The sequence below is a fragment of the Eschscholzia californica genome, unplaced genomic scaffold (assembly GCF_041429995.1).
Source record: "Eschscholzia californica isolate CP2 unplaced genomic scaffold, dmEscCali1.0.p SCAF_99, whole genome shotgun sequence".
In the NCBI taxonomy this organism is placed as follows: Eukaryota; Viridiplantae; Streptophyta; class Magnoliopsida; order Ranunculales; family Papaveraceae; genus Eschscholzia; species Eschscholzia californica.
The window spans coordinates 6060-32073 of NW_028238526.1; the positions used below are offsets into that span (position 1 = coordinate 6060).

The 26014-nt window shown below is 37.5% G+C and overlaps 5 protein-coding genes across 7 annotated transcripts; 2 read left to right on the forward strand and 3 right to left on the reverse strand.

The window, feature by feature from the left end:
* The first annotated feature begins 337 nt into the window (after window positions 1–337).
* On the forward strand, window positions 338–6461 carry LOC147529505 (protein CORTICAL MICROTUBULE DISORDERING 2-like). 2 transcript variants are annotated; one of them, XM_086651458.1, is made up of 5 exons: window positions 338–946; window positions 1667–2658; window positions 3346–3618; window positions 4187–4278; window positions 5328–6461. In XM_086651458.1, the coding sequence occupies exons 2-5, from the start codon at window positions 1720–1722 to the stop codon at window positions 6211–6213; spliced, it is 2190 nt and encodes a 729-aa protein (XP_086507584.1). In that variant the 5' UTR covers window positions 338–946; window positions 1667–1719; the 3' UTR covers window positions 6214–6461. The 2 variants fall into 2 exon arrangements, with proteins under 2 accessions (XP_086507584.1, XP_086507585.1); XM_086651459.1 differs by having other exon boundaries at window positions 553–1211.
* A 6514-nt stretch (window positions 6462–12975) lies between these two features.
* Window positions 12976–15239, reverse strand: LOC147529506 (peptidyl-prolyl cis-trans isomerase FKBP16-3, chloroplastic-like). 2 transcript variants are annotated; one of them, XM_086651453.1, is made up of 6 exons: window positions 15082–15239; window positions 14402–14688; window positions 13988–14071; window positions 13752–13801; window positions 13586–13634; window positions 12976–13454 (listed from the first exon to the last, which is right to left on the reverse strand). In XM_086651453.1, exons 1-6 carry the CDS (start codon window positions 15113–15115, stop codon window positions 13284–13286), a joined length of 675 nt encoding a protein of 224 aa, XP_086507579.1. In that variant the 5' UTR covers window positions 15116–15239; the 3' UTR covers window positions 12976–13283. The 2 variants fall into 2 exon arrangements, with proteins under 2 accessions (XP_086507579.1, XP_086507580.1); XM_086651454.1 differs by having other exon boundaries at window positions 13345–13459; window positions 15082–15238.
* An 844-nt stretch (window positions 15240–16083) lies between these two features.
* Window positions 16084–16813, reverse strand: LOC147529507 (protein TIC 20-II, chloroplastic-like). Its single transcript, XM_086651462.1, has one exon. It carries the CDS (start codon window positions 16811–16813, stop codon window positions 16163–16165), a length of 651 nt encoding a protein of 216 aa, XP_086507588.1. The 3' UTR covers window positions 16084–16162.
* LOC147529508 (uncharacterized) lies at window positions 16184–20227 on the forward strand. Its single transcript, XM_086651461.1, has 3 exons — window positions 16184–17365; window positions 18837–19223; window positions 19978–20227. The coding sequence occupies exons 1-3, from the start codon at window positions 16991–16993 to the stop codon at window positions 20005–20007; spliced, it is 792 nt and encodes a 263-aa protein (XP_086507587.1). The 5' UTR covers window positions 16184–16990; the 3' UTR covers window positions 20008–20227.
* A 77-nt stretch (window positions 20228–20304) lies between these two features.
* LOC147529509 (GTPase-activating protein gyp1-like) lies at window positions 20305–25901 on the reverse strand. Its single transcript, XM_086651460.1, has 10 exons — window positions 25661–25901; window positions 24064–24220; window positions 23766–23949; window positions 23606–23676; window positions 22921–23058; window positions 22706–22797; window positions 21860–22131; window positions 21227–21312; window positions 20977–21078; window positions 20305–20742 (listed from the first exon to the last, which is right to left on the reverse strand). The coding sequence occupies exons 1-10, from the start codon at window positions 25762–25764 to the stop codon at window positions 20578–20580; spliced, it is 1371 nt and encodes a 456-aa protein (XP_086507586.1). The 5' UTR covers window positions 25765–25901; the 3' UTR covers window positions 20305–20577.
* Window positions 25902–26014: the final 113 nt, after the last annotated feature.

Below are 26014 nucleotides of genomic sequence, written 5' to 3' on the forward strand. Positions count from 1 at the left end.
TTTGATCTTCAAACCAGATGTACTCATCTGGTTTGCTCTGGCGAAGGGGCTGCTCCCCTTCGCCGGAGATAGAAGAAAGAGAGAAAAAGATAAGAGATAAGAGAGAGACGAAAGAGAGAATAGAGGGTGAAGAGAGAGAGAGAGAGAAAGATGATGAAGTAGTCGGCCGCCGCCGGTGACATCAGACTGGCGACTTTATCCACGCGACTTATGAGGTGTGTTTGGTTTTAGTTTTTTGGGTTTTCCACCGTCTTTCCCGGAAACTTTTCTGCTCTCTCTACAACATTCGCCTTTCCTTTTCATATACCCCCCTATATCCACATGTGGTTCGGAATGTGGGAAAGTCCAGCCACAGCCACAGGGTTCCCATTGGGTAAATTGTCAGGTTTTGGAGAACGAGTCAATAAAGACTGGTCAACTAAGCAGAATCTTGACGGAAACTGACTCCGGTGTTACTTCCCTCACCGGAATCTGACACACTTTAGGTAGCCGACAACTGCTAACCGTTCACATGCCCCCATTTACATGCATATTAAATAATTCAGTATAACAATAATTAAAAAATCTAAAACCAAGTAAAATACCAAAAAATAAAGCTTCAAGACAAGAACTAATTCTCTGTAAAGAGTTCATTTCTCTCTCTCTTTATAACTAGTTCTTCTACTGATTTCTCTCTCATATGGGTTTGATTTGCATTTCCTATTCAAACCCAAATTTTTATTTCTACTTTTGATCCAAATCCAATCAAACCCAAGTTTTAAATTGCCAAAAAATAAGTGTCAGATTAGGTTTATTGTGGGTGTGTGTCAGATTCTATTTTACAGCTTTATTTTGCTTGAATCAAGCAATAAGATTCATCATTTGCTTCATCTCTCTCTCTCTCTCTCTATACTTTGCAAGCTCCTTAGCAACTTCAATACTGAATCAGAGATATCTCCATCTTCAGGTTCTTACCCTATAACCTACTAAACTTGGGTTATTTCATATTTGGGTTTCACTTATTATTGCATTTTTATATGCTTCCTATACTCTAGTTGTAATCCATCAAAACACCCCTGAAAAAAAATGTTCTTCCCTTGAACTTCTTCAAGTCTTATCATAGAAAATAATCATACTGAGTTTGTGAGTTATCAAAGATCTCCACATTTGTTTCAAATAGATGTTTGATTTCTATTTTGAGTTTGGCCACATGGGTTGTTTAAATCAGAGAGGTATTTTGTTGTTTTCATTTTTTTTTGTTGGTTAATGAATGAAGTTGTTTTCTTATTTAGGGTTGGTGAATAGACTATTTATTTTAGTTGTAATTGATTAAATGTCTCAACACATGAAATATATTTTTGTGAGTTTTCAGTATCAGTAGTACATATAAAACATTAATGAGGTTGGTGGTTGGTGATCCATCAAATTTACCTCCCCAAAAAGCTGAAACTTTCATCATCTATTCTGCATAGAGATAGATTGCTATCAGAGTTATCAGATCTGGGATTTAAGAGTTATTAACTCCTGTTATTTTGGAATTTTTTATCTGGGTTTTGAGAATTTTTACTTTCTTCAGATTTCTTGATCTCATAGTGGGTTCTCAAGATACCATTCATTAAACCTAGAATTGGTAGTTACTTTCCTTTCGTCATCTGATATCTTATGCAAACTGAATTGTGTGGATTAGGTTGGTTTTCTTAATCTGGGTTTGAAGAGGAATGCTTTTTGAAGATCGAATTAATGGCGAGTTTGGTTCCGGGTGTTCTTTTGAAACTCCTACAGCATATGAACACTGATGTAAAGGTTGCAGGTGAACATCGTTCTTCGTTGCTTCAGGTTGTTGGCATTGTCCCAGCACTTGCTGGAGCAGACTTATTTACCAACCAAGGATTCTATTTAAAGGTATCGGATTCATCTCATTCAACGTATGTAGCTCTACCCGATGAACACGATGACTTAATTCTCAGTGACAAACTTCAATTGGGTCAGTTTATTCATGTCGAAAGGCTAGAAGCTGCTTCCCCTGTTCCAATCCTTCAAGGGGTAAGACCTGTCCCGGGTCGTCATCCATGTATTGGCACACCAGAAGATTTAGTTGCCACACATTCTCTTTGCTTTAGTTCTTCCGGACCGAACCCAATAGAGAAAACTAAAACACCTTCAAGGCCATCGAACAATAATTCGACAACCGAGAGAGAAAAAGTCAAGCCGATTAAACTGAATGGCATGTCTACACCTGATGAAACTGATAAGAAGAGAGAACTTCTCGATAGATCGAAGTCTTTAACGAAACATTCCTTAAATTTGATCGATAAGAAAGAATCACCAGGGAGACCAAAATCTTCAAACTCAAGATTCCCTTCATCTCCAACTAGTTGCTATTCATTGCCTAGTACTTTCGAAAAGTTCTCTAATGGGGTGAAGCAACATTCGAAGAAAGGGTCTGAGAAATCTACAAGTGTGGGGTTGATGGAGAAAGCAGCTGCTGTTCTTAAGGTGACAACAGCAGGGAAGAAGTTGTCAGTAGGAAACCCTATAGGGAATTTTATTCATGGGATTGATTTGGGGCCGAAGGCTTTGAGAAGAAGCTGGGAAGGAGGTGTAGAGGTAAAGGGTAGGGAGAATTCTAGCTCAAGGGGAGTCAAAACTGACATGAAATCTGAAGTTCGAAGTAGTTCTGTGAGTTTTATTAGTTTTGTTTCTTATTTTTTCGTGTACATTTGCATTCTTGATCTAATAAAGTACCTTCTCTTTTTTACGATTGAATTCTAGGTCTAACTTCTCTTCTCTATGTTTTGGATGTCCCAACCCTTAGATTTAGAGAAGGTGTAGACTAGTTTGATTTGTCATCTTCAATTTCCCCTCGATTTAAATGATCTTCACTATCTTCCTCCCACTTTATGTGCTCAATGTTAGATTCTTAGGCGAAATTTTCTTTTTCAAAAAGGATACATCAATTTTTTTTAGACTTCAACTGTCTATTAAGGTTTGCAAGAGTAAGCTCTGCACAAGTTTTCACATAGTATGTAGGGTGTGCACATAGTCAGTAGTCCAAGCATGTTTGCTTCGAGGCTAGCCTAAAAAATTAGTGACATGTCTTTTTATAAAGAGACCACCAAAATGTTAGGTTGAGAAAATATTGGCGTATCTTATTAACAATGACAAACAAGAAATTGGGTCTTTGGCAATTATTCTCAGTTTACACTTCAAACTAGACCATAGGAGTAGGACTCTGGATGTGCTTAATGGCTCACTTTTCTCAATTAGTTTTATATATTTATCTGAAATTTAATATGAACTCACCTGTAGCACCTTGATATAGGTTCTTTAATTATCCTATATATAAAATGTCTCAAACATTTGCAGGTTTCAAAGAGAAAACCGTCAACAAATGACAAGCCGTCAACTAAAGACGATAAGGTCCACACACCTGCTAAGAAAGTTATCTCAAATGGATCTATCGATGATTCTGATAAGGCAAAGAAGCAGCGTTCTTCTATCGGAAAGAAAACATCAGAAGTTGCTACCAATGGACTGGCTGGAAACTTGGTCAAGGTTATTCCTAGCAGTAATAGAAGATTGACTGATGGAACTGTTTCGTGGGCTTCCTTGCCTTCATCTCTAGCAAAGCTTGGAAAGGTATACAAATAAACAATTTCCACTGGTGGTTCTGAAATTTTGGACAAGGGCAATTAGTATATGCGATAAAATGTAACATAATAAACGTATTTTATGTGTAAATATAAAAGTAAACTAAAATAGGACTGCATAAAAGGCTACTTGCTGTGTTTTATTAGCTTCATAAGTTAATAAGATAAGTACAAAAAGAAAATGCATAATATGTTCAGTGTTTGATTTTTGAAGAAGAACAAAACCTTTCTTCATAGAAAATCTAAAATATCACGAAAAACCATCACTTTATGTTTCGCAAGGGAATACTTATCACTAAATACGCGAGTGGGGATGTTATTTTTGCACAACAAACAGAACCAACACGCAGTGTGCACATGTTTTATGGCACAAATGAAAATGTACGACAATCTTAGCCTTCATCATATTTTTCTTTTCACAATTTTAGTATACGATGTATCGGTTTGCTAGAGAATAAGATGCATAGAATTTTCGAGAACTATGTTTGTGAATGTATTTGGGTTATCCTGGACCTATCTGATTTATCTAAAACCTATCCTGGGTCCGTTTAAAATAGGAAGTATTGAAGCAGAGAGATGCTGCCGAACAAGCTGCTATTGAGGCTATGCAAGAAGCTTCTGCTGCAGAGAGTCTAATTCGATGCTTGAGGTAATTTCCAATCAAATTCAGAAGATTAAATACAAGTTTATCTCGTATAGGCATCGGACAATGTCTTAACTTTGTGGCTTGTGCATCTTCAAATCTACGATACTAAGTATTTCTATATTTATGATAACCTATATGGCTATATGACATGAATACTTTTTCTTGAGTTTGCCATATCAAGTACTCATTTCGATCATTTGGATAGTCTAGTTAGATACCCAATCACTTTCATGGAGTGAATATTTCTGTGAACTTAATTGCACAAAATCTTGTTAGGACCATGAAAGATTACTTTAGGTTAAAGTATATGTACATCCTGGTTTTTCACTCACCTAATTTGACACTTACTACCAATATTGTCCTTGCCCTTGTAGAAGAATTTTTGGAATGGTATTTATACAGCCTCACTTAATTCAGAATCGATAATGATTTGCAATAGATCAACTAGAAAATTAAGTAAATATTCTCACAATGTTTTTGACTAGCATCTTAACTTCATAACTGATCATGTAGTGGAGAGGGGCAACATCCGGATCTGTAGGAAAATAACCCTATCCTTATTAGTTTTCGGTGATAGTAGAAATCAAAATCTAAATGATTACAGAAATAAGAATCCAAATATGAAATTTTGTATTAACAGTTCACTTCTATGCAATATATGATTTATATCCGAAAGCTTCTTTTGTTGATCTCTTTAAAAGGGTTTGCCTTCTAGTTTAACCTCGCCTATTGATCTCATAATATAATAAACTGTGCCTAGGCGGCTAGGCGTAGTAACATGTACTACATTTGTAGCTGAAAGGATGAAAGTGGAGCGTAAAATCAGTGTGATTAAAAAAAATCTAGGATCTTATCCGAGGATACTCAAGTACGAGTGATGACAAAGTAAATGAAACAAATATTGTTCAAGTCCTGGAGAAAATTGTGGATTGAGATGGTCTAGGGGACCTCGTCCAATATAATCTTTCTGCATTATTTCTAACGAGACAACTCCTTTTGTTTCTGATCTTCATATGACATAAGAATTCTGATTGAAGCCTTGTCTTTTACAGTATCTATGCAGAACTAAATTCGTCTGCCAAGGAGGACAACCCACAGCCTGTAGTGGAGCAGTTCTTGAGTCTTCATACAAATCTGAACAAAGCTCGTTTAGTTGCAGATTCTCTATCAAAAATTGTTCCAGTAGGATCATCACCAGATTCTGAAAATGATATTTCGAAAGAAGTACAGAAACTCTCACTGGAAAGACGTAAACAGGCAGCTTCATGGGTTCAAGCTGCATTAGCCACCGACGTATCATCCTTCTCAGTGTACAATAAACAATCAAGCTCCGTCTCCTCCTCAGCTTCCACTCCCACCCTAAATCAGCGGACGCCCCCAAGCACTCAACAGATACTAGTCCTTGAGAACTCGACTAAAAACATGACAACAAAAACACAACCACAAACTAAAACTACTCGTTCATCCAATATCTCTAAGTTGAGTGCACCGGGAACACCACGTAAATCTGTCGACGGGCTCCCGGTCCGTCAAAAGCCGGTGGCACCACCTCCACCCGAATGGATTAGAGGGAATGGTCTTGATGAGGCTGTTGATTTGGCCCAAATGTTGCAAGTTGAGTCTCAAGAGTGGTTCTTAGGATTCGTCGAGAGATTCTTGAATGCTGACTTGGATGCTTCATCATTGTCAGATAATGGACAAATAGCCGGAATGCTGACTCAACTCAAGAGCGTAAATGATTGGTTAGATGAAATCGGGTTAGGTAAAGAAGGTTTCGAAGGTCCACGAATATCGGCAGACACAGCTGATAGGTTAAGGAAGAAGATCTATGAGTATCTCTTAACTCATGTGGAATCTGCTGCAGTTGCACTTGGTGGTGGAATACAAACAGCAACAACACCATCCATACGAACAAGCGAAACAAAAGCGAAAAGATGAGATGATACTATTTAATCTAATATGACTTTACAGCAACAAAAGTAAACACACTTTCTTCCGACGCATATTTGCGACAAGACGAGTCTGCTGCAACGGTGCCGACGCCATAGAAATGGCATACAGGAATTTGCTTGAACAATTCAACTTAACTAGAAAAGGGTTAACAGAACTTGTTTTTTATCAGCTACATTGTGTATATAGAGTCCTTTTTAAGTTTGGGGTAAATATGGATTGGTTTTAGTGCTTAATCAAGTAAAGAAGTAGTTGATGAGAGAGAGAGAGAGAGAGAGAGAGAGAGAGAGAGAGAGAGAGAGAGAGAGAGAGAGGGAAGAGAGGGGGTTAAAAGTATGGGGTTTTCTCAAATTTATAAATTTTATACCAGGTTGAAGATAAAGATGGATTGCATTTTCTTTTGTTGGAACAAAACTATTGGTTAAGGTAGTTCTTTTGAATCTAAATCTAACTTGGAAGGAACAAAGTTTACCCTAGTGAACGGCCTAGTCACATCTAGAGCATCTCCCATGCAAAAACTCAATACTGAACACCAGGAGGATTTTTAGATTTTTTTCTCTTAAAAATTCTCTCCATAAAACTCAATTTAGATCTCTAAGATGACGTGGCGGTGGTTAAATAGAGATACCTCAAAAAGACTGTACTCATATTTCTAATTGTGCAAATTGTTTTTAAAAATGTATACTAGTAACAGAAATCAAGTCCTCATATCTATACAAAAATTGTCATGACACATAAATTTGAGGATCTCAATTGAGACTTGACTTGATATATGAGACGAATATAATTTCAATTTTTTTTAGTTTTGCATTCGAAGTGTGGTCTTAAGCTATTTGTTGTACTATTCTAACCAAAAAAATAGTTGGTATTTTGCAAATTATTTTTAAACCTTATATAATATTTGTCAAAATTGATTAAAATTAGACCCAACTTCAAAAATTTTAGGGATATTTAGTAAGTGTCCCCCACTTATTTAGCAATATTAGGACTTAACTCCTAAAAACATTATCGTTCAGGCGTTAACCCTCATTGTCCCTTTTTCCGTCAAAATTTCGTTATGTAGTGGGCGTGCGAGTCACATGCTTATCATCGGATCAAAATACCCCTGTCTTAATTTTTAGTATATGACCCCCATTGATTTAGCTATATTAGGACTACACCCCCGACCAAAATACCTTGTCCATTCGAGTAGTTTATCCCGAGCCAATACCTTCCCATCTCACGATCGGTTGAATCACCCTAGTTACTTGCCGAACCACTAACTCCGAAGTTCGCCCATAGATTGGGTAATGCTCGCCCTTAGCCAGAGGCCATAGCTAGATCCAATTCAAGAGTGACTTCGTCTGGTTCACCCTTGTTACGTTCTCTATCTCATAAGTCTGAGGTTCGACTATAGATTGGGTCATACTCTCCCCGAGCTAGAGCCAATCAGCGAGTGACTCTGGCCGAGGTGTCACTTGTACTCCGATGGTAGGGTGGATCGTCTCTTTACCAGTCCGAGGCAGTTGTACCCTAAAATTACTTGTATGGGTAAAGTTCAAGTTATAATCTCCCCTAAACAGAATCCGAAAAAGAATGGAAGAATAGCTAGTAGTAGTTGTACCAAAAATGGTGTAATTTGTTTCAAGTCTCTGTTTTATAATTGTTTCTCACAAAAAATCTGATATTGAATCTTCTAGTCCTGTTTTAAGGAGTTGTCCATTTCTTAGACATGGGTTTCGAAGAAAAGATGAAATCATAGAATATTTTGCTAGAGAAGAATTGAAATCTAGAATAGATGTAGAAGAAATTGAAGAAGTAGAAGGAGAATCAATCAAAGAAAAAGAAACTGAGGAAGAAATTCATCCATGTTAAATCAATTTTCAGATTCTCCTTCAACAACTAACCAAACTAATTTGGTCGGGGGTGTAATCCTAATATAGCTAAATAAATGGGTGTCATATATTAAAAATTAGGACGGGGTATTTTGATTCGATGACAAGGACGTGACTCGCACGCCCACTAAATAACGAGATTTTGACGGAAAAAGGGGCAATGGGGTTAACGCCTGCACGATAATGTTTTTAGGGGTGAAGTCCTAATATTGCTAAATAAGTAGGGGCATTTAATAAATATCCCAAATTTTTTAACCAATTCACCTTTATATAAAAGTTAAGCGAAAAATATAAGACAAAACGAGAACAACATGAAACAAATTGAGAATACGAGATCCAACAATTAAGATAAGCCCAAAGATATGTAAAATGAAGAAGGTTACATTTCATATATTTAGGATATTTCTTGATCTTCAAATATCTTCGAACTTGTAATTTTAATACTCATAATATTTCTCATTTATCTCATTATAACCAATTATCTATATAATTTCTTATGGGTTATTTCCCAAATGTCCTCAAACTTTATGACCAGCTTCCTGCCTAGCTCCTTACTTTATCAAAAATATCCAGATGGTCTCTTTTTTCAGTTACCGTTATAACTATTTGAGTTAATTCCTATTTGGCCCCCTACTTTGTGATCAGCTTCTTTCTTGGCCCCCTATTTTTCATAAATTCAAATATGACCCCCTTTTTTTAAGTTAATGTCATAACTACCCTTCTTATAAATATATATTTCAAAATAAAAATAATTAAAAGACATTTCTCCACCTCACTTCCACCTATCTCTGTCCACCTCACCCCTATCTCTACCACACCTCTCTCCCTCTCCACCTCACCTCACTAGTACTCATTTGCAAAAACCCTACCACTCTCTCTCTCTTGAAATGGCTACCTGTTGTAATACTCATTCTCTGATTTCAACCTCTGAATCTATAAATCTCTTCAACTTTCGCCTTCGCCATCGTTCATTATCTTTAGTTACATGTAACAGCAACAACACATCGTCTCTCTCTTCTTCTAAAATCATAAAAGTATCATCATCAAAACCAGATTCAGTCTTTACCTTATTGAAATCCTTCGCCCCAGCCATTGTCGTTGATCTAGGTCCAGGTTTCGATTTCCTCGATTGCGCCGTTGATGGAATTGTGATTCCGTTACACTAACCCTTGCGCCGCCGTCGATGGAAGGTGATTTTGTTACTCTAGATGGAATTGGCTAAAATTGAATGTTTTTGTGATGATCGAGATCCACCAACAACTTCAGAAATTTCAATCACATCTTAGCCATTTCCCAATCGATGATCCAGAAATCTCAATTTGATGAAGTACATTAATGGACATCTGAGCATTTACAGAAAACTTGTTAAGGGAAGAAGAAACCCTCTCTCTGATTCAGATCACATAATAATTACAGTTGCAGGTATCAACCAAGAAAAGAAATTCCCTCCATTAATGCACAATTTCTTTATTCTTAAGATCTGTAGAAGTTTCAGGTATTTAATATTCAAGATTTTGGGTTTCTTTAGTGCTCATCTTGGCTAGAGAGAGAAAGTGGATCTCGTGGAATGTTTGATGGATCCGTGGGTGACTTCATGAATTTTGTATTTGAAGATGGACTCTCATCCTTTGATAAGTGAAGATGAGTGATTTGCTTTCTGTTATAGAGGATCAATCAAAGCTTGTTACTAAAAGTGGCGATGAAGAAATGGTACTCTCTCTCTCTAATCAAACAGACAAATTTGTGTTCTAGTTTCATTCCATGATTGTTAAATATAGGTAGATGATGAAGGATTTATCCGTTCGGTCTGAAGGAGATGTCCTTCCGAAGGAGTGTCCTTCGACCAAGGTGGCAATGCGATCAATTTGTCAGTTAGGATAACGATGACCACACGTAAAGATCATCCAGTCCGGTCCAATTAGGGGTCGTAATGCTTTGCTAGAAGCCAACTACGATCATCGGATCAAGGAGTTGATTTGAGGCTAACATAGACCGGATCCTACAACGGGTTACACATAAGAGTGGTAACTTGATCGGAGAGATTTGACTAGACGGGAACTAGCTAAAGTTGGATGGGATTCAACTGGAAAGGCAGAAAGGGTCCGAATGGAGATTCGGGACAAGATAGAAAGGAGGCTCTTTGGGCCGGCCATGAGATGGCCGACCAGAGTAAGTGGGCCGGCCATATAAGGCCCATAGTGGGCTGCCCTGGCCGGCCACACTTAAGGGGATTATCAAAATACCCCAAAAAGGGTATTTTGGTAATTATCTTTTCTGTGACCCAGAAAATAGAAAACCTAATCTGAATGAGATTCTAATTAGGGTTTGTCTATATATTGGGTCAGTTGAGAACAGAAAAGGTGTGGATTTTTCTCTAAGGAAAAATATACAGCTCTCTCTCTCTCTGAATATACAGCTATTGGAGAGAGAGGAATATAGAGAAAAAGTTCCCATTCTATCAATCTAGTCAAGAAGAAGAGTTCTTCTCAACCTTCTACTAAGTCCTAGCAGTCTGAAAGGAAGGGAGATCAAGTCTATTCACTCGGTGTCTCAAGTAGAGGAGCTACAGTTGGAGCTCTCGATCTTTGCATGCGATTGGAATGGTTCGAGGGAAAAACGCGTTAAGGTATTTATCCCTCTCTAGTTCATTGATTAGTTTATGCATATAGGTCCTGGGCAATCTAGTGTTAAACATGAGATGTTTGAGATTCCGCTTACAACACTAGGTAGTGTATGAGATACACCAAAACCCTACAGTGGTATCAGAGCCGGTTGCATGAAACTATCTCTGACTAGTCGAATTAGATTCGAGCTTGATTGATTAGATTATTTTATGTTTAAATAGGGATTTAGACATAGAATTGATTAGTTTAAATTAGATTTAGACTTAATCTGATAGAAAATTGAAAGAGTTTCAATGGGAAGACTTTAAAATTTGGTGTTTTTGAAAAGAGTTTTCAAAATAAAATTTTAAAGCAGATGGTTTTTTGAAAAAGAGTTTTCAAATTGCTGATTTTTGGATGAAGAGTTCATCAAAAACAGCAAAAAGTTGGAATTTTTTGGGAAAATTGAAGAAAACAGGGTGCTGTCCAGGAGACCGGACTGACCAGGACGCGTCCCAGGACGCGTCTGGCCAGTCGCGGACGCTCTGGACGCGTCCCAGTCCTTCCCGGACTGGGAATCCGAGAGCGTCTCGGATTAGGACGCGTCCGAGAGTTTCTCGGACAGGGATCCCGAAGGATCCGCGTCCAGCACCTGAGGTCGCGTCTTCCAGACGCGACCACAGAGACAAGTCCAGACGCGTCTCGGATTGAGAATCCGGACGCGACCAGGACAGACCTTCTATATAGCGTCTGGGACGCGTCTGGTGAGACCAGAAGCTACCTCGGACTGGGAGTCCGAGGAGCACAGACTTGGGCAGAGCGTCTGGGACGCGTCTGCTAGGCTGGAAGCGTCTGGCCTAGGGCCAGGACGCGACCACCCGAGGGACATGGCACGGTCTGGAACGTGCCAGTCCGGGTCTGACCTTGGTTCAGACCTTGACCGAGACTTGACTGGGTCAAGTCAAAGGGTCCCTTGACCAAGTTTGACTTAAGTCTTTGGAGTTAGACTCGGGTCTTTTGGGCCTTGACTTAAGTGGGAGGTTATTTTCTTCTGCCAACTTTGACCATATTTTTTCCGAAAGCGACCCGGGCCCACCAAAGCCCGAATCGGAGTTTTTCCAAAACGATTTCAAAAATCTTTTAGGATAAAACCAAAACGAGCCATTAGTCAGAATTATGAGATAATTAGACTTAAGGCACGTTAGACATAGAGATGTCGGTAGTATCTCCCGAATAGCTATCTAGAACATAGCAAACCTAGATTCGACCTGAGTAAGCGAATCTCATACATACTTGGGTGTTTTATGAATGTCATATTATTATGTGTGTATGGATGTGAATGCGGGTTGTAGTATGGCCATAGAATTGTTCAATCTTGTTTTTAAGCACGGATGGGTGCCCGTTGTAATTAATTTAATTTCAAGTTTTATACGATCTGCGAATCGTTGAGTCTTGTAATTAGAGTTTAAGGGTACAATTGAGTCCATCGAAGAGCCAAAGGATGAGATCGTGGTTCGAGTGGGAGAATTCAATGGATGTTCGAGGATGGAGATCCAGGCGAACGGAGGCTAAACAAGCGAAGAACCTAAGAAGATTAGATCTTTTAGGTTAGGGGCCATACTAGGATCATATCTGCTTGATTTATTTTCTCGCGCGCATTTACTTATTTACGTTTTGTGTGGTGTATGATTATGTTAGAGTTCACAGTAATGCATGCAAACAAAAACGTAAGAGTCCCCAAAAAGAATTTTGAGTAATGCCTACCCAGATTAAGACACCTGTTGCGCCCTTGTTCATCGATGGTGGGTCATGCCAAAGCAGGGTGCCATCTTTTACCTCGGGACAATACGGGTAGACCTATGAAGAGGTCTACATGTCTAAATGGTTATTCTCAACGAGTCAGCAAAAGAGTTTTGGATTTCGAGGCAAAAGGATGAATTTAACACATAAGTGTTATTCATCAACCAAGAGTCATATGAGATATGATCAGTAAGGAGTTACTCACCCAGGAGGGTGAAGTTAAGGGCAGTGCCAAAGTACGCTTAACTTCACAGGAATGGGGTCTTGGAATCGTATTATTCATAGAGGGACATTTTTTCGTTGAATAATATGGCAAAAAGTGTTTTTGCGTAAACATTGAATGTAGTACTTAGCAAAATCCTTATTTTGTTTCTGTAGAGTAGAGATGGCAAATAGGATTAGTTCACGTTTAGATAGAGATCTATACGACTTTCTAGATTGGGAGGAAGATCAGAGAAGAGTTCTCGATGAAAGAATGACTAGAACTAAGTTCGAGAATAGTCCCACATGGAGAAAAGATACTCTCATAACTAAAAATACAGTATTTAAGTTCTTTAACGTGCCCCCACAGGACCCAACCTGAGCTCGCACCTTGGCGGCCTCTCCACTCATAGCAAATTGGGTTTTGAGTCAGATGGCCACAAACTAAAAACTAGGGACACTAGCACTAGCTTGATAAGCATGTTGTGGTGGGAGAAATGAGTACGTCTATTTCAAGACAAGCCTGTTACAGGAAGACCTACGAAATGGGTATGGGTTCCGGGAGAGGATCTTCCAAATATTAAACAAAGATGAAACAATGAGACCAAATGAACGAACTATGGGAATTAGGAAAACCTTCTTTTGCAATATATCTGTAAACTATTAACATACTTACAGGTCCTGGTATATAAAGTCGGCGTTTTCCTCCGATTTTCATGCTCTGTACGCCTTCATCGAGTCCCTTAATCACCTATTCTAGTGCAAGAACATGATAGTAATCAGAAAACGAGTAGACTTTGCTGACAGATTTACTTTAGAACCGAATTGATAACCAGTTTTCACATGAGTAAATTGATGAACGTCCGAGAATATAAATCTTACCTGACCAGCGCCAACACGAAAAATATAAGGTAGACCTTTCTCCAATGAGCTAGAAATCAAATGAAAGTAAATAGAATAAGGAACGGAACCACCATAGAACTTTCGAAAGAATGTTGTTTGACATGAATCGGATTACAAGATCAGCTAAGCCAAGTAGGAGAAGTACCTATCAAATATTTGTCCAGATGGTACCATCGCGACATAGTTGGCAGCAACCTACGAAAACGAAAAAGAAAGAGGGTTAGCAAAACTCCAACATTCTGACCCGAGATTAAAGAAAAATACAACATATTTCATAGTTTCAAGTAACCAACATAAAATTAATGAATTTCGAACTTTAAGGACTATACTTCTTCATATAGTACAGTAGAAAAATGAAAACAACTTAAGTTCAAATATCACCTGAAATCCAGTGGGTGGGCTCGGACCTTGACCGAGCTTAATGTCTTTATACTGCAAGCCCGACTCTGTAGTTACCATTTGGACCTTCATATGCCAAAAAGCCCCTAAACTTTAGTTCCTTTTCCTCGTAACGAGAAGTTAGTCATAATTGATCAATGAAAATCAAGATACGATATCATCAAGCAACAACGATAATAAACTTCAACTTCGTCACTACGATAACAATGTCCAGTGCGTTTTTGTTCCACCTACTTTATACTATCCTTGGGGTGTTAAACATACATCGAGAGGGTAGGAAACTTAACTATTTAACACCCACGGTAAGGATTTTCATCGTGTTGCTACACCCTCCTTAGGAGAGGATGAATATTATAGAAATGTTATAGAAGTGAAGGATATGTAAGCTCACCATACATTTTCAAGCTCCTTTTCACAGTCGGAATCACAAAGTCTTGGTTTATCCTCCGGGGGCAAGCCGGCTCCTTTAGCATCAGATGTAGCTATAACAAGGGATGACATACCAAAACCCAAACCGATAAAATCTCTGCGGTTCACCAGAGAGCTCAACAGATCTTTAACTTGTGTCAACTTCACCGGTGTAGCTCTAATCTCTTGACCTAAGCATTGGATAGCCGTACTTCGAAGTCTATATCTGCCTAGGTATTGAGAAATGGGAGATACTCTTGTACCATAATCCTGACCTAGTAGACACAATCAATGTTTTGGTGTGGTTAAACCAAAGGCTTTAAACTCTTTACCAATGCATAACAATACAAGAGTGATATAACTATATGAAATTCTATAAATCAACAAAAAAGAAGATAAGATACATTTTTTATACAATCTATAGTAAGTTTGACCTAATAAAGAATCAATCTCATAACAAAATTAATGTGATGATGATCAATTTAACAATTGGGAAATTATTTGGCATTCATAAATTGAAAGTGTAGATCTAAGAAAAAGAGATAGTACTAGCTAGATTAGACCCAAATAAGAGAATGCAACAAAAAGGGAAGAGAACATGGAATCCCAAAATGAAGTGATGAGAGAGAGAGAGAGTGCATATAGTAAAGAGATAGGGAAATGGGTACCTATTAGAAGGAGAAGGGATGAAGAAGAAGCCATTTTTCAGTTTTTCTGCAAGAGATTCTTGTGAATTAAGAACTCATTTGGAATGGATAATGTATGTACACATACTCACTGTGTCCATATGTTTGTTAGAGAAAGTATACTTTAACCCCACCTTTTATTTTTATCTTTCCTATTAAAACCTTCTCCTTTTTATATGATGTGTGAAAATCTTTATCCAAAAATCATACAATATTATTTTGGTCCCAAACTCATCAAATTATGGCAACTTCTTTCACCACATAGATCATTATTGAAACAACTACTAAATTTTTTAACTCCACTTAGAATTACTTATGGATTTATCAAGAGAAAGGTTTGATGTGTGGGAGGTCCCTGAGATCAAAGCATAAAAACAAACTTCAAGAGAAAGGTTTGATGTGTGGGAGGTCCCTAAGATCAAAGCATAAAAACAAACTTAGACCGTATGTGTAGTTTAACAAAACGAAAAAAAAAATACATCCATTCGTGTAATTTGTAAGAAAGCTAACCAGATTGGTGACATTAATATAAGAAAAATGATTCTTTCACTCGCTAAAAGTGATACTATTAAGATGTGATTAGATCAAATTAGAAACAAATCAAGCAAGTAGTATAAAAAATTCAAAATCGTCGAAAACACAAATCAAGCAAGTAGTATAAAAAATGTTTCTTACCACCCCCTGTGCAGACTCGACAAAATTTTGTCGTGGTTTACACGTCGAGTTATCGACTGATCAGAATCATCGAAAACACAAATCAAGCAAGTAGTATAAATATTCAAGTTGGTCTCCTCGTACCTTGTTGGTTTAATATATAGAAGATGGTTTGTCAACATTTGTTTGTCCAAGTGGTTGAATGTGGAATCAAATGGTTTATTAAAGTTGAGTTATATTGAACTTGGATTACATGGAAGATGACTTATAACAATGGCTTAATTAGGGGAAGGAAAACAACTTTCACCCTAATATAAAAGAGAAAAACCAAAACCCTAATTCTCCAAATCTTATTGATAACTTCTTTGATTACAAACTACAATAACACACACTAGAAAAATATATTGATTCAAAGCTGACGATCAGCAGCATCAGCAACAAAAGGCAAATAAGGAGTTCTTCCAAGAATTGAAAAACCCACACTATACAGAAAACAAACAACAATAAACACAAATATAAAATTATAACCCATCATCATCAATCTAAACCCTAATCCTTTCCCTGGATTAAAAACCCTCTGAATCAACAATGGTAAAACCAACAATACATCTAAAACCACTGCTTGCATTGAATTAAACCTCACGAATCGACTGAAACTAGGGTTTCTAACAACACCCAGATACAGACCGAAGAAAGCCACGAAACTAGCGTAAGGGACTGATCTGTAGAAGTTTAAAAGAGGGAAAATTGGTTCAAATAAAAGCCCTAGATTTGGGTATTGGACGAACAGGTAACGTCCGTATTGAAGTCCATTGAAAAATGGGAGGAAGTAAGCTACTGCCGAGATTAATCTCTCGGTGGCCGGAACTGCTTGGTAAGACATTGAAATTGTACTAGTCTTGTTCTTCTTCTTCTTCAAACATGGTGGCTGAGAAATTCCTACCGTAGATCGGAGGGGATTTGGGAATCGAACTGTAGATAATGGAGGTGGAAAGAAGGGTTTTTTTAGGGTTTGGGAAGTTGGGTGGAGAGAGAGGCGAAGCAGGGGAATGGAAGCCATTTTTTAGTACTAGGGTTAAATGACATACAAGATAAGGTTTTTATAGGCGATGGCTGGTTCTAAAATGCGCACGTGAGGTGTTTAGGTTTAACGTTAACCTAGTCCATCTCTCACTCATTTCTCTCTGCAACTCTCTCTCTCTCTCTCTCTCTCTCTCTCTCTCTCTCTAGAATTCTGATGATGGGTTTACTTCAAATTCCATTTCCAAAGATGGGTTTATCAGAAAAAGGTGATAGCTTGATGAGAGTTTTTCATATACAGAACCAGAACCAGCTCTATTGTTCTTCTTCTTCAATGGTGGTTTCAGTGTCTGGGGTTTCTTCTAAACTGAAAATATCATGTGGGTTGAGAAGTGGACCAAGAAAATCATTATGGAGGTCTAGGGTTTTATCTACTGAAGCAATACAAGCTGTACAGTCTTTAAAATTAGCAAGATCATCAGCTAAATTAGAGGAAGTTTTTAATAGTAGACTTAGTAGGCTTTTGAAAGAGGACTTAATTTGTACATTGACAGAACTTCAGAGGCAAAATGAATGGGAATTAGCTCTCAAGGTATGATTTCTTTCTCTAAAAGTAGTACATTATTATTTCTTAGAATTGGTCATTTTTATATACCAAATGTTCATCTCTGAAATTTATAACATGAGTATCAAAGAAAAGATAAATCTTTTTCTTGTATAGAAGATAAATAGTTATATTTTAGTATTGGTTTGGAGTTGAGTGGATATTTGGAGGGAGATAATAGATAGGTAATCAAGAATATTGATTAGGATTTTGACTTGCACTGTTATAGTCTTCATAAGAAAGAGTTTATCTTGGGCATCTAATTTTTTATGTTGAGAGTTGCTGTGCTTGTTTATAAGTAGTCTTATTATTGTTTTTGTTGTTAAATACGATGAACTTGGGGGAAATGGTTCTTTAGGTTGTAAGAGCATTGAAACATCTCAAGTAGAATACTAGTACATACACCCGAGTACTGATTAGGATCGAGTTTATCAATACATTAGAGCTAGTGAAACCATTTATTCATGGCGTTTAGGTTCATTTTATTGTTTCTTGACTCGTGATGGTGACCCTTGGCCCTTGCGCTACAATTGTTATTGCAGTTATATCTAAAAGAACATTTTTCTGTTGGTAATTTGCAAGTTTACATTTATCTAATCTTTCAAAAAAAAAAAATTTACATTTATCCAAGCATAAACTGCTATTTTGTTTTCTGTCCATCTTATTCACTTCAAAGATAAAAAAAAAACTTGAGTAAGAATAGAGACTCCTCTCTGCTACATTTCGCTTGTGTCAAAATCAAAATTACATTCTAACTTTACAAGGCACATCATGGGCTTACAATGTTCTACTGCATGTTGAAATGAAAAGATTGTGGGGTTTTAAAATGCATCAGTTCTTCCCAACTAGTTCAATCCGATATGCTTATGATTTTCAACATGTACCAAGTCTGTATATAACTTTGGTAGTGTAAGTATGAAATGAGTGTGATGTAACACTAATCTTAATACCAACCATATTGTCCTTGACCTAGGCACCACTTATTCCCAGTAGCCTAGTTCTGGCTTGGTACAAGGCTTTCCGTGGCATGGGCCTGCCCTGGACCAACCCAGGCTTCTCCACCTGGCAAATCTAGGCGCTAAATCCAGCAAAAAGGCCTAGCCAATATGGAAGGCAAGGTAGTATGTTATAACCCAGGTCTTTAGCATTGTGGGACTAAGTGCTTAGCACATGAATCCTCCGTTTTTCGTCTGGGTGATTATGTCTTGATTGGCATACCACACTTCAATGTGCTGAATTGGTACCTTAAAAATAAAACTCCTGTGTCAGAGAGATGCTACTTGATAATGCATGGAAACAATCACTAAAGAAAATACCCTAAGTTTTGTGTACTTTTTTCCAGTATATTTGTATGAGTTTCTACTCTAAATCTTGAGATATAATTGGTCTATTTCATTAAACTTAGCCGAAGTCGTCTCTTTTGTTAAAAGTGAAAATAATTAAATTTCGCTCATTTTAGGTGTTTGAATTTGTGCGGAAAGAAGTGTGGTACAAGCCAGATCTATCTTTATATTCCGACATGATATATATGTTTGGTAAAAACAAAATGACCCACATTTCAGTAGAATTATTCTTCAAACTACAGAAAGAAGGCTTGAAACCCGATACAAGAACTTATACTGAGATGATTGGAGCATTTCTCCAAGTAGACATGGTAGAGAAAGCAATGGAAACATACAAATCAATGAAGGAATCAGGTTGTGCTCCTGACAAACTAACTTTAACTATATTAATAAGGAACCTTGAGAAAGCTGGAGAGGAAGAACTTGCAAAGAGCGTAAAGAAAGATTGTGAAGAATTTGTGGATTCACCAGAGGAGTTTCTTGAAGAAGTTGGACGGACATATGTAAGGAATTTCTCAAACTATCCTGTTTATTTTGGTACATAATTTTCAGTGTTTGCCTTATGCCCCTTATGTCCTGGTTGTCTCTTACTTATGTGTCTAGTTATTATGTTGTCAAGATAGTAACTCCACTCATTATTTTTTACTTCGGAAATGATATGCATCTAGTAACTATGTCACTAGTAGTAACTCCACAGGGAAGTTACCCAAACTGGGCGTATCTAGTGACTATGTCACCAGTAGTAACTCCACTGGGTAGTTACCCAAACTCGGCTCAAGTTCGTAACATTTTCCTCTTGTTGAGGCTTTTGGAGAGAGGAAGGGAGAGAGTGGAAAATGTGATAACTAGTAGAAGTACATGTATGTATGAGTATAAATTTATGCAAGAAGAGTTGTTCTAAGATCTGAGTTTATTAAACAAGTAAGCGAATTGCAAATCCTCAAACTATACATGTAAGTTATACATAGATTGGTTCAGATTTCAGATTCGTACTACGGAGAAAATGAACAGCACCTTAGTGGCTTAGTGTGCTAAATGAACAGCTTAGTGGCTTAGTGTGCTAAATGCCCAACAAAATTTTGAGTGCATTAGTTTCAGGCCTGACTGTGTTTTCCTAACTGGTTCTTGTTCTCTTTCAGCCAAAGAGGAGATCGCTTAGTGTGCTAAATGGTTGTAGGCAGTCCGCCCAACAAAATTTTGAGTGCATTAGTTTCAGGCCTGACTGTGTTTTCCTAACTGGTTCTTGTTCTCTTTCAGCCAAAGAGGAGATCACTTGAATTTGTTTGAACACTTCCTGCCACCAATATAAGATCCTGAACGACTGCTTCTACATTGTTAGCATAACAAGGCGAACAATGGCTTAGAAAAATGGATGAGGTGCAGAGGATGGAGCTTCAGTTATCTTTGCTTTATAGACTTATATAAAATTTTCCATGTACATTGTAGAAAGATACTCATTGAAAATCTCTCAAGTCTTCAATGAATAAAAGTTGTCTCCCGTTAACTCTTTTAAGTTTGTAATTTTTCTTTTTATCCCTCATTAGCCAGTTTGTATGTATTTAACTGTTCATGTAAACTTGTTGGTAGAAGCTTTAACTTAGGTTTTCGATCATTCAACACTTGCATTCATGGGTAAAAGATACTAAGGATGGTTTTACAACATCAGTGAGAGAGAGAGAGAGAGAGAGAGTTGCATTACAATGAGGTGTACAAAATGGAGTCATGAGGTTCTTTTGCTGCCGATGACAAGAACTCAATTGCAAAGCAGAGATACTAAACTCACAAAGAACCAAGAGAAGCTGGAGAGGACTTGCTCACATCTTTGAAAGAGGATGGGAAGTTTCTTCTTTGTCTTCGTTACGAGTTGGCTAAATGACTTGGCGAACTGTTGAACATAGTATGCCACATGAATGCTCTTGAAAGGACCATCTCGAGTTCTTGGTGAGTCCAGTTTTGAGTTGGAAGGTGTTGAAGAAACATCACCATCTCTTGGAACTCAAGCTGCTGAAGTTTATCTGACCACTGAACATCATAATATACCATTTTAAAATTTAAATAACTCAATAAAATCAAAGTGCACGGGTTGAACAAATAGAAGGCCGAATATGTGTGTGTGCGCGTGAGTGGGTGTGAGTGGGTGGGGATACTGCGAAACTTCTTATGGTGGTACTGTGAAGTTGCTTCTTTTACTGAAGAGCAAAACCGAAGTGATTCATAAGGTCGGTCTTTTATGAGGATTTGTCAGGATGAACTTACTGTCAAAAGAAAGCTGGCGAAAATGTATACAAGAAATTCAGGCAATGCATCTCCTTCTGCAAGATATGTGTCCCATAGACGAGTTACGAGATGGAAAGGAATCTGCAGCAGAGAAGCATTAAAACACGAACCGAACTCAGTGAGGGTAAATATGTGATTTTAACCCACTTCTGCCTACCAGTGTACATGGAAGTGACAGAAAACATGGAAAGAAAATAATCTGAAAAGGCAGTTGAATGAGGCAGCAAACCTCGCGAATTAGAAGACAGTTGAACCATCGGAAAGCAAATTGAAGAAATTCCAGCCCTTGCTCCTCCATGTGTCTTGAAACAGGTTCTGAAAAGAAACTAACTTTTTATTAGTTGGTATGCGGGAACATGTAAAAAACTCAGTTGAGAACTAAACAACCTCGTGGGCTTGAGTTACTCAGTAACTATTCTCCTTCTAAAATTCAGTTAGTAAGCCATCGCGAGTACAAAAATTTTAACTTGAAAAGTATAGCCGAAAATGTTGATATATATATATATATATATATATATATATATATATATATATACATACATTATGTATGCTTTCTTCTGAAACCCCACTATAATCGGAAGCGTAGCCTTTGTCTGGGAAATATGCAGATGTGAATCACCTTGTCTGTTTGTTTTCTTTTGGCCAGTTAAAGATGGGTTTTTAAGGATTACTCGAACATGCCCCTAAGTTAAAAGCTAATAAGCCGGACAAGAATCATGTTTGAAATAGACATTACAATTAGTCAATGCTGCTATATATTTTGGACAGCTAGATGGGTAGTTGTAGCTTTATGCAGTTTTTAGCAGAAAAAGATAAATGCATAGAGACAAAGACTGGAAGAAAACAGAGAGGCGGGATTTACCATCTATACGCCGAACCAGTTCTTTCAGCTTAAACACAAGCCGCTGGATTCCTGGTTGAGCAAATGTGTAATGATCTTGCATACCATCAAGCAACTTTGACAGACACCAGTAACAATCAGCCTCTAAGTCAGAAATGTTCTCTGGAGTTAAATCCAATATCGACCAATTTTCAATACTCCCTTGCAAGTGTTCTGACAAAAAAACAACTAAAAACGGTGTAACTAGATCATTTATTCCTTGAACGTATCCACTTGCAGGATGCCGAATAGCCCTGAAAAAGAAGAAACAAACGAGTCAATTAAACCGTTATTGTTATAAGAGATTTAGAGAGGGGAGGATGACGACTTCAAGATGGTAGGGAACTCGGCTTTTTACAAAATAAAAATTCACCAACATGAAGTTCGACCAAATACAATGACACCCGAATTAGACCAATTGACGGCATCAGGAGTTTGATTTAATTCGAAATCCTACAAACAAGGGATACTCCCATCTAAATGGGGCAAGTCATTCTGATAACTTAAGCCAGTCATATTATTAGTATACGGTTACTGCTTCCAAGCAAACTTGATGCTGATAAATCCATACCATGTCTGGAACGTGAAAGATGCATAAAACCATATTACACGGTGAACATAATCAGAACTATATTCTTGGAATCTTGTAATAAATGACAATAGATCCAAGAAGCAAAGGGGAGATACTATATTCTGCTCAGTTAATGCTGGCTGTGGATTTAGATTCTAATCCGAGGCCAACCTCATATTTTTGAATTACTCAAAGACCAGATTTATGGATATACTTTTAATTAACAGTTCGATTGGAGAATGCGAAAGATACTTAACCATGTATAGAGGACACGCTCCAAGGATTTCTGCACCTCTGCTTGCTGGAAGAAAGTGACATCAGGTACTGTCCTTGGACAATCAACTGCAATCTGAGCAAACACCATAAACAACAAAGGACTATAGCATTTAATAAGATAATACAATATTCAAGCATTGTGACGAAAAAGGTTAAGCAATGAACATAATGAAAAAGAGCACACTCTACGACATACCTGGCGGAGCATGTTGATTTCATCCTCAGACCGTTCACTATCGGGAATATCATAGTACTGGGAAACACAGTCAAGGTACTCAAGTCGCTTCCTCGTCAGAACTGGCTCCCTTCTATCTGAATTAGGTGGTGCATATCCCTGTTGTCAGCTCATATTTAAATTTTAAACAAGCAAAAAAGTTTCTAACTGCATGTTCTTCTTTTCATTGTACTTTGATCTGATAACCAAAATTTACAACTTCCCAATTGGAAGTACATATAACATCCCAAATTGTAAAATATATGTGATAAGTTTGTCAGGCAAGGGTATATAAGCATCCGAACACGAGTAACCAACGTGACAAAGATTACTAAGTTTGTCACACAGAATTTCTAGAGATTCACTAATGTTCCTTGATTACATGTTCCTTTTATCAATCATCAATGCTAATTCATCGTTGGATTGCCGAAATGTCATGTTTTTTTAAGAAACATGTCAAAGAAGGAAGAAAAGGAACTATATAATCTAGAACTAATGATAAGATAAGCATGCAATTTTCCTTGAAATACATAGGTTCACCTGAAACCCCTCTAACAGAAGACAACAAATCCGACTTAGACTATTTTTTCCGCAGCAACTGGCATGTTTAGTGTTTAGATACCTCTAGTCAATTTGATTTTCACTTAACTACAATAACTGGACTTACCAAAAGAAGTCTCCATACCCCTGGGCGCATATATGGTGGAACACCACTCCATGCTAATCCACGCAGTGTCTCTACAGGGATGGAAGAAAATAATTTACATACTTTAGAATGGAATATAGGAAAAATAAGCAAATCAGTTGGAAGGAGAAAAGTAGAGTACCTAATATGACAGTTGATCCAGTAAGTTCCTTCGAGAACTTCATGACCCTCGCAGAATCTGTAGCTCTAGCACCTGTCATGGGCTTCGGAACCTCTCTAGATGTTTTCTCTGCACGTGATGTTGACAATTTTGAACTACTATCTGTTATATCATCTACTGGACCACGTGAACTTTGAAATTCGTCCTGCATTGTAGTGAATTTTTTAATATTAGAAGACTTACGTCATTTCCCTCAACAACTTGGTATTACGCACCTACTTAATTGAACTGATAAACTAGGGGATGTCATCAAAACTACCTCAGACGACCTGCCCATTAATTTTCGTGCTCCTAGACTACTTTCTGAATAACTCCTTTCTGTATTTGGAGACAAATCTGATGACCCAGAAATATCTAATGGTTCTGATCTGCGGGTCAATAAAACTTTACCAGGAAAGCTTCGACCTTTAAGCAACCTGTATCACGAATAACAAACACAATACATATACCCAATCAGAGCTAACCTCATAAAATTTTATACAATAAATTGCAGTATCAATAAGCAAATTAGACCCGATAAACCAAGTAAATTCTTTCCAAAAATATAAGGTGAGATCACGAATATATAAACCTAACCTCAAAGAATAGATGCTGACATATAAAAGGAACAGGACAACATAGAAACCAAGGGGTTGTCTCATATTCTAACTTCCTTACACCAACTTTAGACGTAAAAGAGCAACACATGGGACCCTTTTCCAAATGGTGAAAGTGAAACATCCAAAGATATGCATATAATACTGCAACAGTTGGCATCGCATGCACACAAAACCTATAAGAATGAATAAAATTTGAACTCCTCTGCCTGGGTATGACTGAACATTCAAAAGTGTATACTTTATCAGCTGACTCCGGGTATAGGCGATTAATGAGGATACTAATTGTCTAAGTAGTTGGGTGGGGTGCAGCGGGAGGAAGGAAGGATGGGGGAGCCCGGGAGTCACCTAGGCAGAGACTCAAACACCAACCTACGGTGTATAAACTTACTATACATGTAACCCTAACCACACAGGGAAAATAAGTAGTTACCAAATAAAAGGGTGAGCTTGAACTGAGTTTGCCATACTCGGCCTACCGACAAGTTTGAGACGCTAAAGAGTTACTCAAAAGTCTTGACTACTTAGCTAATTATATTTAATTGGTCAAATTCCTGTCAAGTTTTGTTAACAAAATATTGCAAAATGTTATATGAAAATTTTGTTTACTTCTTTACTATGTTGAAAAAGGCGGCAACGGGACTAGTCGGCGAACCCCGGACTAGGATTAGTCCAAATAGAATAAAGTTCTTTATTGTCATAAATTTTAGTAGCAAATTGGAAAACTGGACGACACCCACAAAACAACTACCTGGGTTTTGCTACTATACTATCTCAGACTGAAAAGTTTAAATAGAATCAAAGTGAATGAAGTAGAGATTTAGTCTATCATAACATGGAAATCAATCTAGTACAGTTAATTTCTGCTTTCTGCCAGTTCATGAAATCAAATTCATGTACTATTGTGATTTAAACATATACAAAATCTATGTACAATTTACATAATAGATTTCATATAACAATAGCAGGAAATAACACAACTAATCCAGAAACCAGCTAGATCTACTTAATGGGTTCTTGAGCTGATGAATTAGGCACGAAATTTGCAAATTTTTCAGTGTCATTCTAAATTTTTCGACTAGATCGTCTGATTCAAGAAATCCAGAGCATTTCAGCTGAATTTAACAACAGGGTATCTTTCAAATAAAAAAAAATTGCAGTTGATTTTCATGCCCGTTATGTCTAAGTGATTTATTAGCACTAAAATTGGATCAAAAGAAGAAAAAAAGAACTGGTTTGTGAAGTTATTTTTGTACATACCCTTGAACATTTCTGAGGGTTTGATTGAATCTAGAGTCGAGATTCGAGTTGTTATCCTTTTTTGAGAGATCCCCTTCTTTGTTTTTATCGTTGTTGTTCTTCATGATCTTCTTTTTTCAATAATCATGTTTTTTGTTTCTCTTTAATAGTACTAATAAACCTTCTCACACAGGTTTTCGTTTGTTTCAACTGTTGGAAATTGAGACGGAAAGGGGGAAATGAGTTGGTCGATTTTGGATCCGATTTCAAACGTTTTTCTGAGAGATTTGGTTCTAGAACCGATTTCACCATACCAGTTCGGGAATAGTATTTTAAGGGGATAACCTTGTGCTGAGGGGATTCTCATTTTAACTC

Coding starts and splice junctions, on each gene's coding strand:
- LOC147529505 (XM_086651458.1), top strand. CDS start 1,720: ATGGCGAGTTTGGTTCCGGGTGTTCTTTTGAAACTCCTACAGCATATG. Junction 2,659..3,345: donor CTGAAGTTCGAAGTAGTTCT/GTGAGTTTTATT, acceptor AAACATTTGCAG/GTTTCAAAGAGAAAACCGTC. Junction 4,279..5,327: donor AGTCTAATTCGATGCTTGAG/GTAATTTCCAAT, acceptor TGTCTTTTACAG/TATCTATGCAGAACTAAATT.
- LOC147529506 (XM_086651453.1), bottom strand. CDS start 15,115: ATGGCTTCTTCTTCATCCCTTCTCCTTCTAATAG. Junction 14,689..15,081: donor ATCCCTTCTCCTTCTAATAG/GTACCCATTTCC, acceptor TGTGTCTACTAG/GTCAGGATTATGGTACAAGA. Junction 13,455..13,585: donor TTCGTGTTGGCGCTGGTCAG/GTAAGATTTATA, acceptor GCACTAGAATAG/GTGATTAAGGGACTCGATGA.
- LOC147529507 (XM_086651462.1), bottom strand. CDS start 16,813: ATGGCTTCCATTCCCCTGCTTCGCCTCTCTCTCCACCCAACTTCCCAA.
- LOC147529508 (XM_086651461.1), top strand. CDS start 16,991: ATGATGGGTTTACTTCAAATTCCATTTCCAAAGATGGGTTTATCAGAA. Junction 17,366..18,836: donor AATGGGAATTAGCTCTCAAG/GTATGATTTCTT, acceptor CGCTCATTTTAG/GTGTTTGAATTTGTGCGGAA. Junction 19,224..19,977: donor AAGAAGTTGGACGGACATAT/GTAAGGAATTTC, acceptor GTTCTCTTTCAG/CCAAAGAGGAGATCACTTGA.
- LOC147529509 (XM_086651460.1), bottom strand. CDS start 25,764: ATGAAGAACAACAACGATAAAAACAAAGAAGGGGATCTCTCAAAAAAG. Junction 23,950..24,063: donor TAATGGGCAGGTCGTCTGAG/GTAGTTTTGATG, acceptor ACTACAATGCAG/GACGAATTTCAAAGTTCACG. Junction 23,059..23,605: donor GGGTATGGAGACTTCTTTTG/GTAAGTCCAGTT, acceptor AGCTGACAACAG/GGATATGCACCACCTAATTC.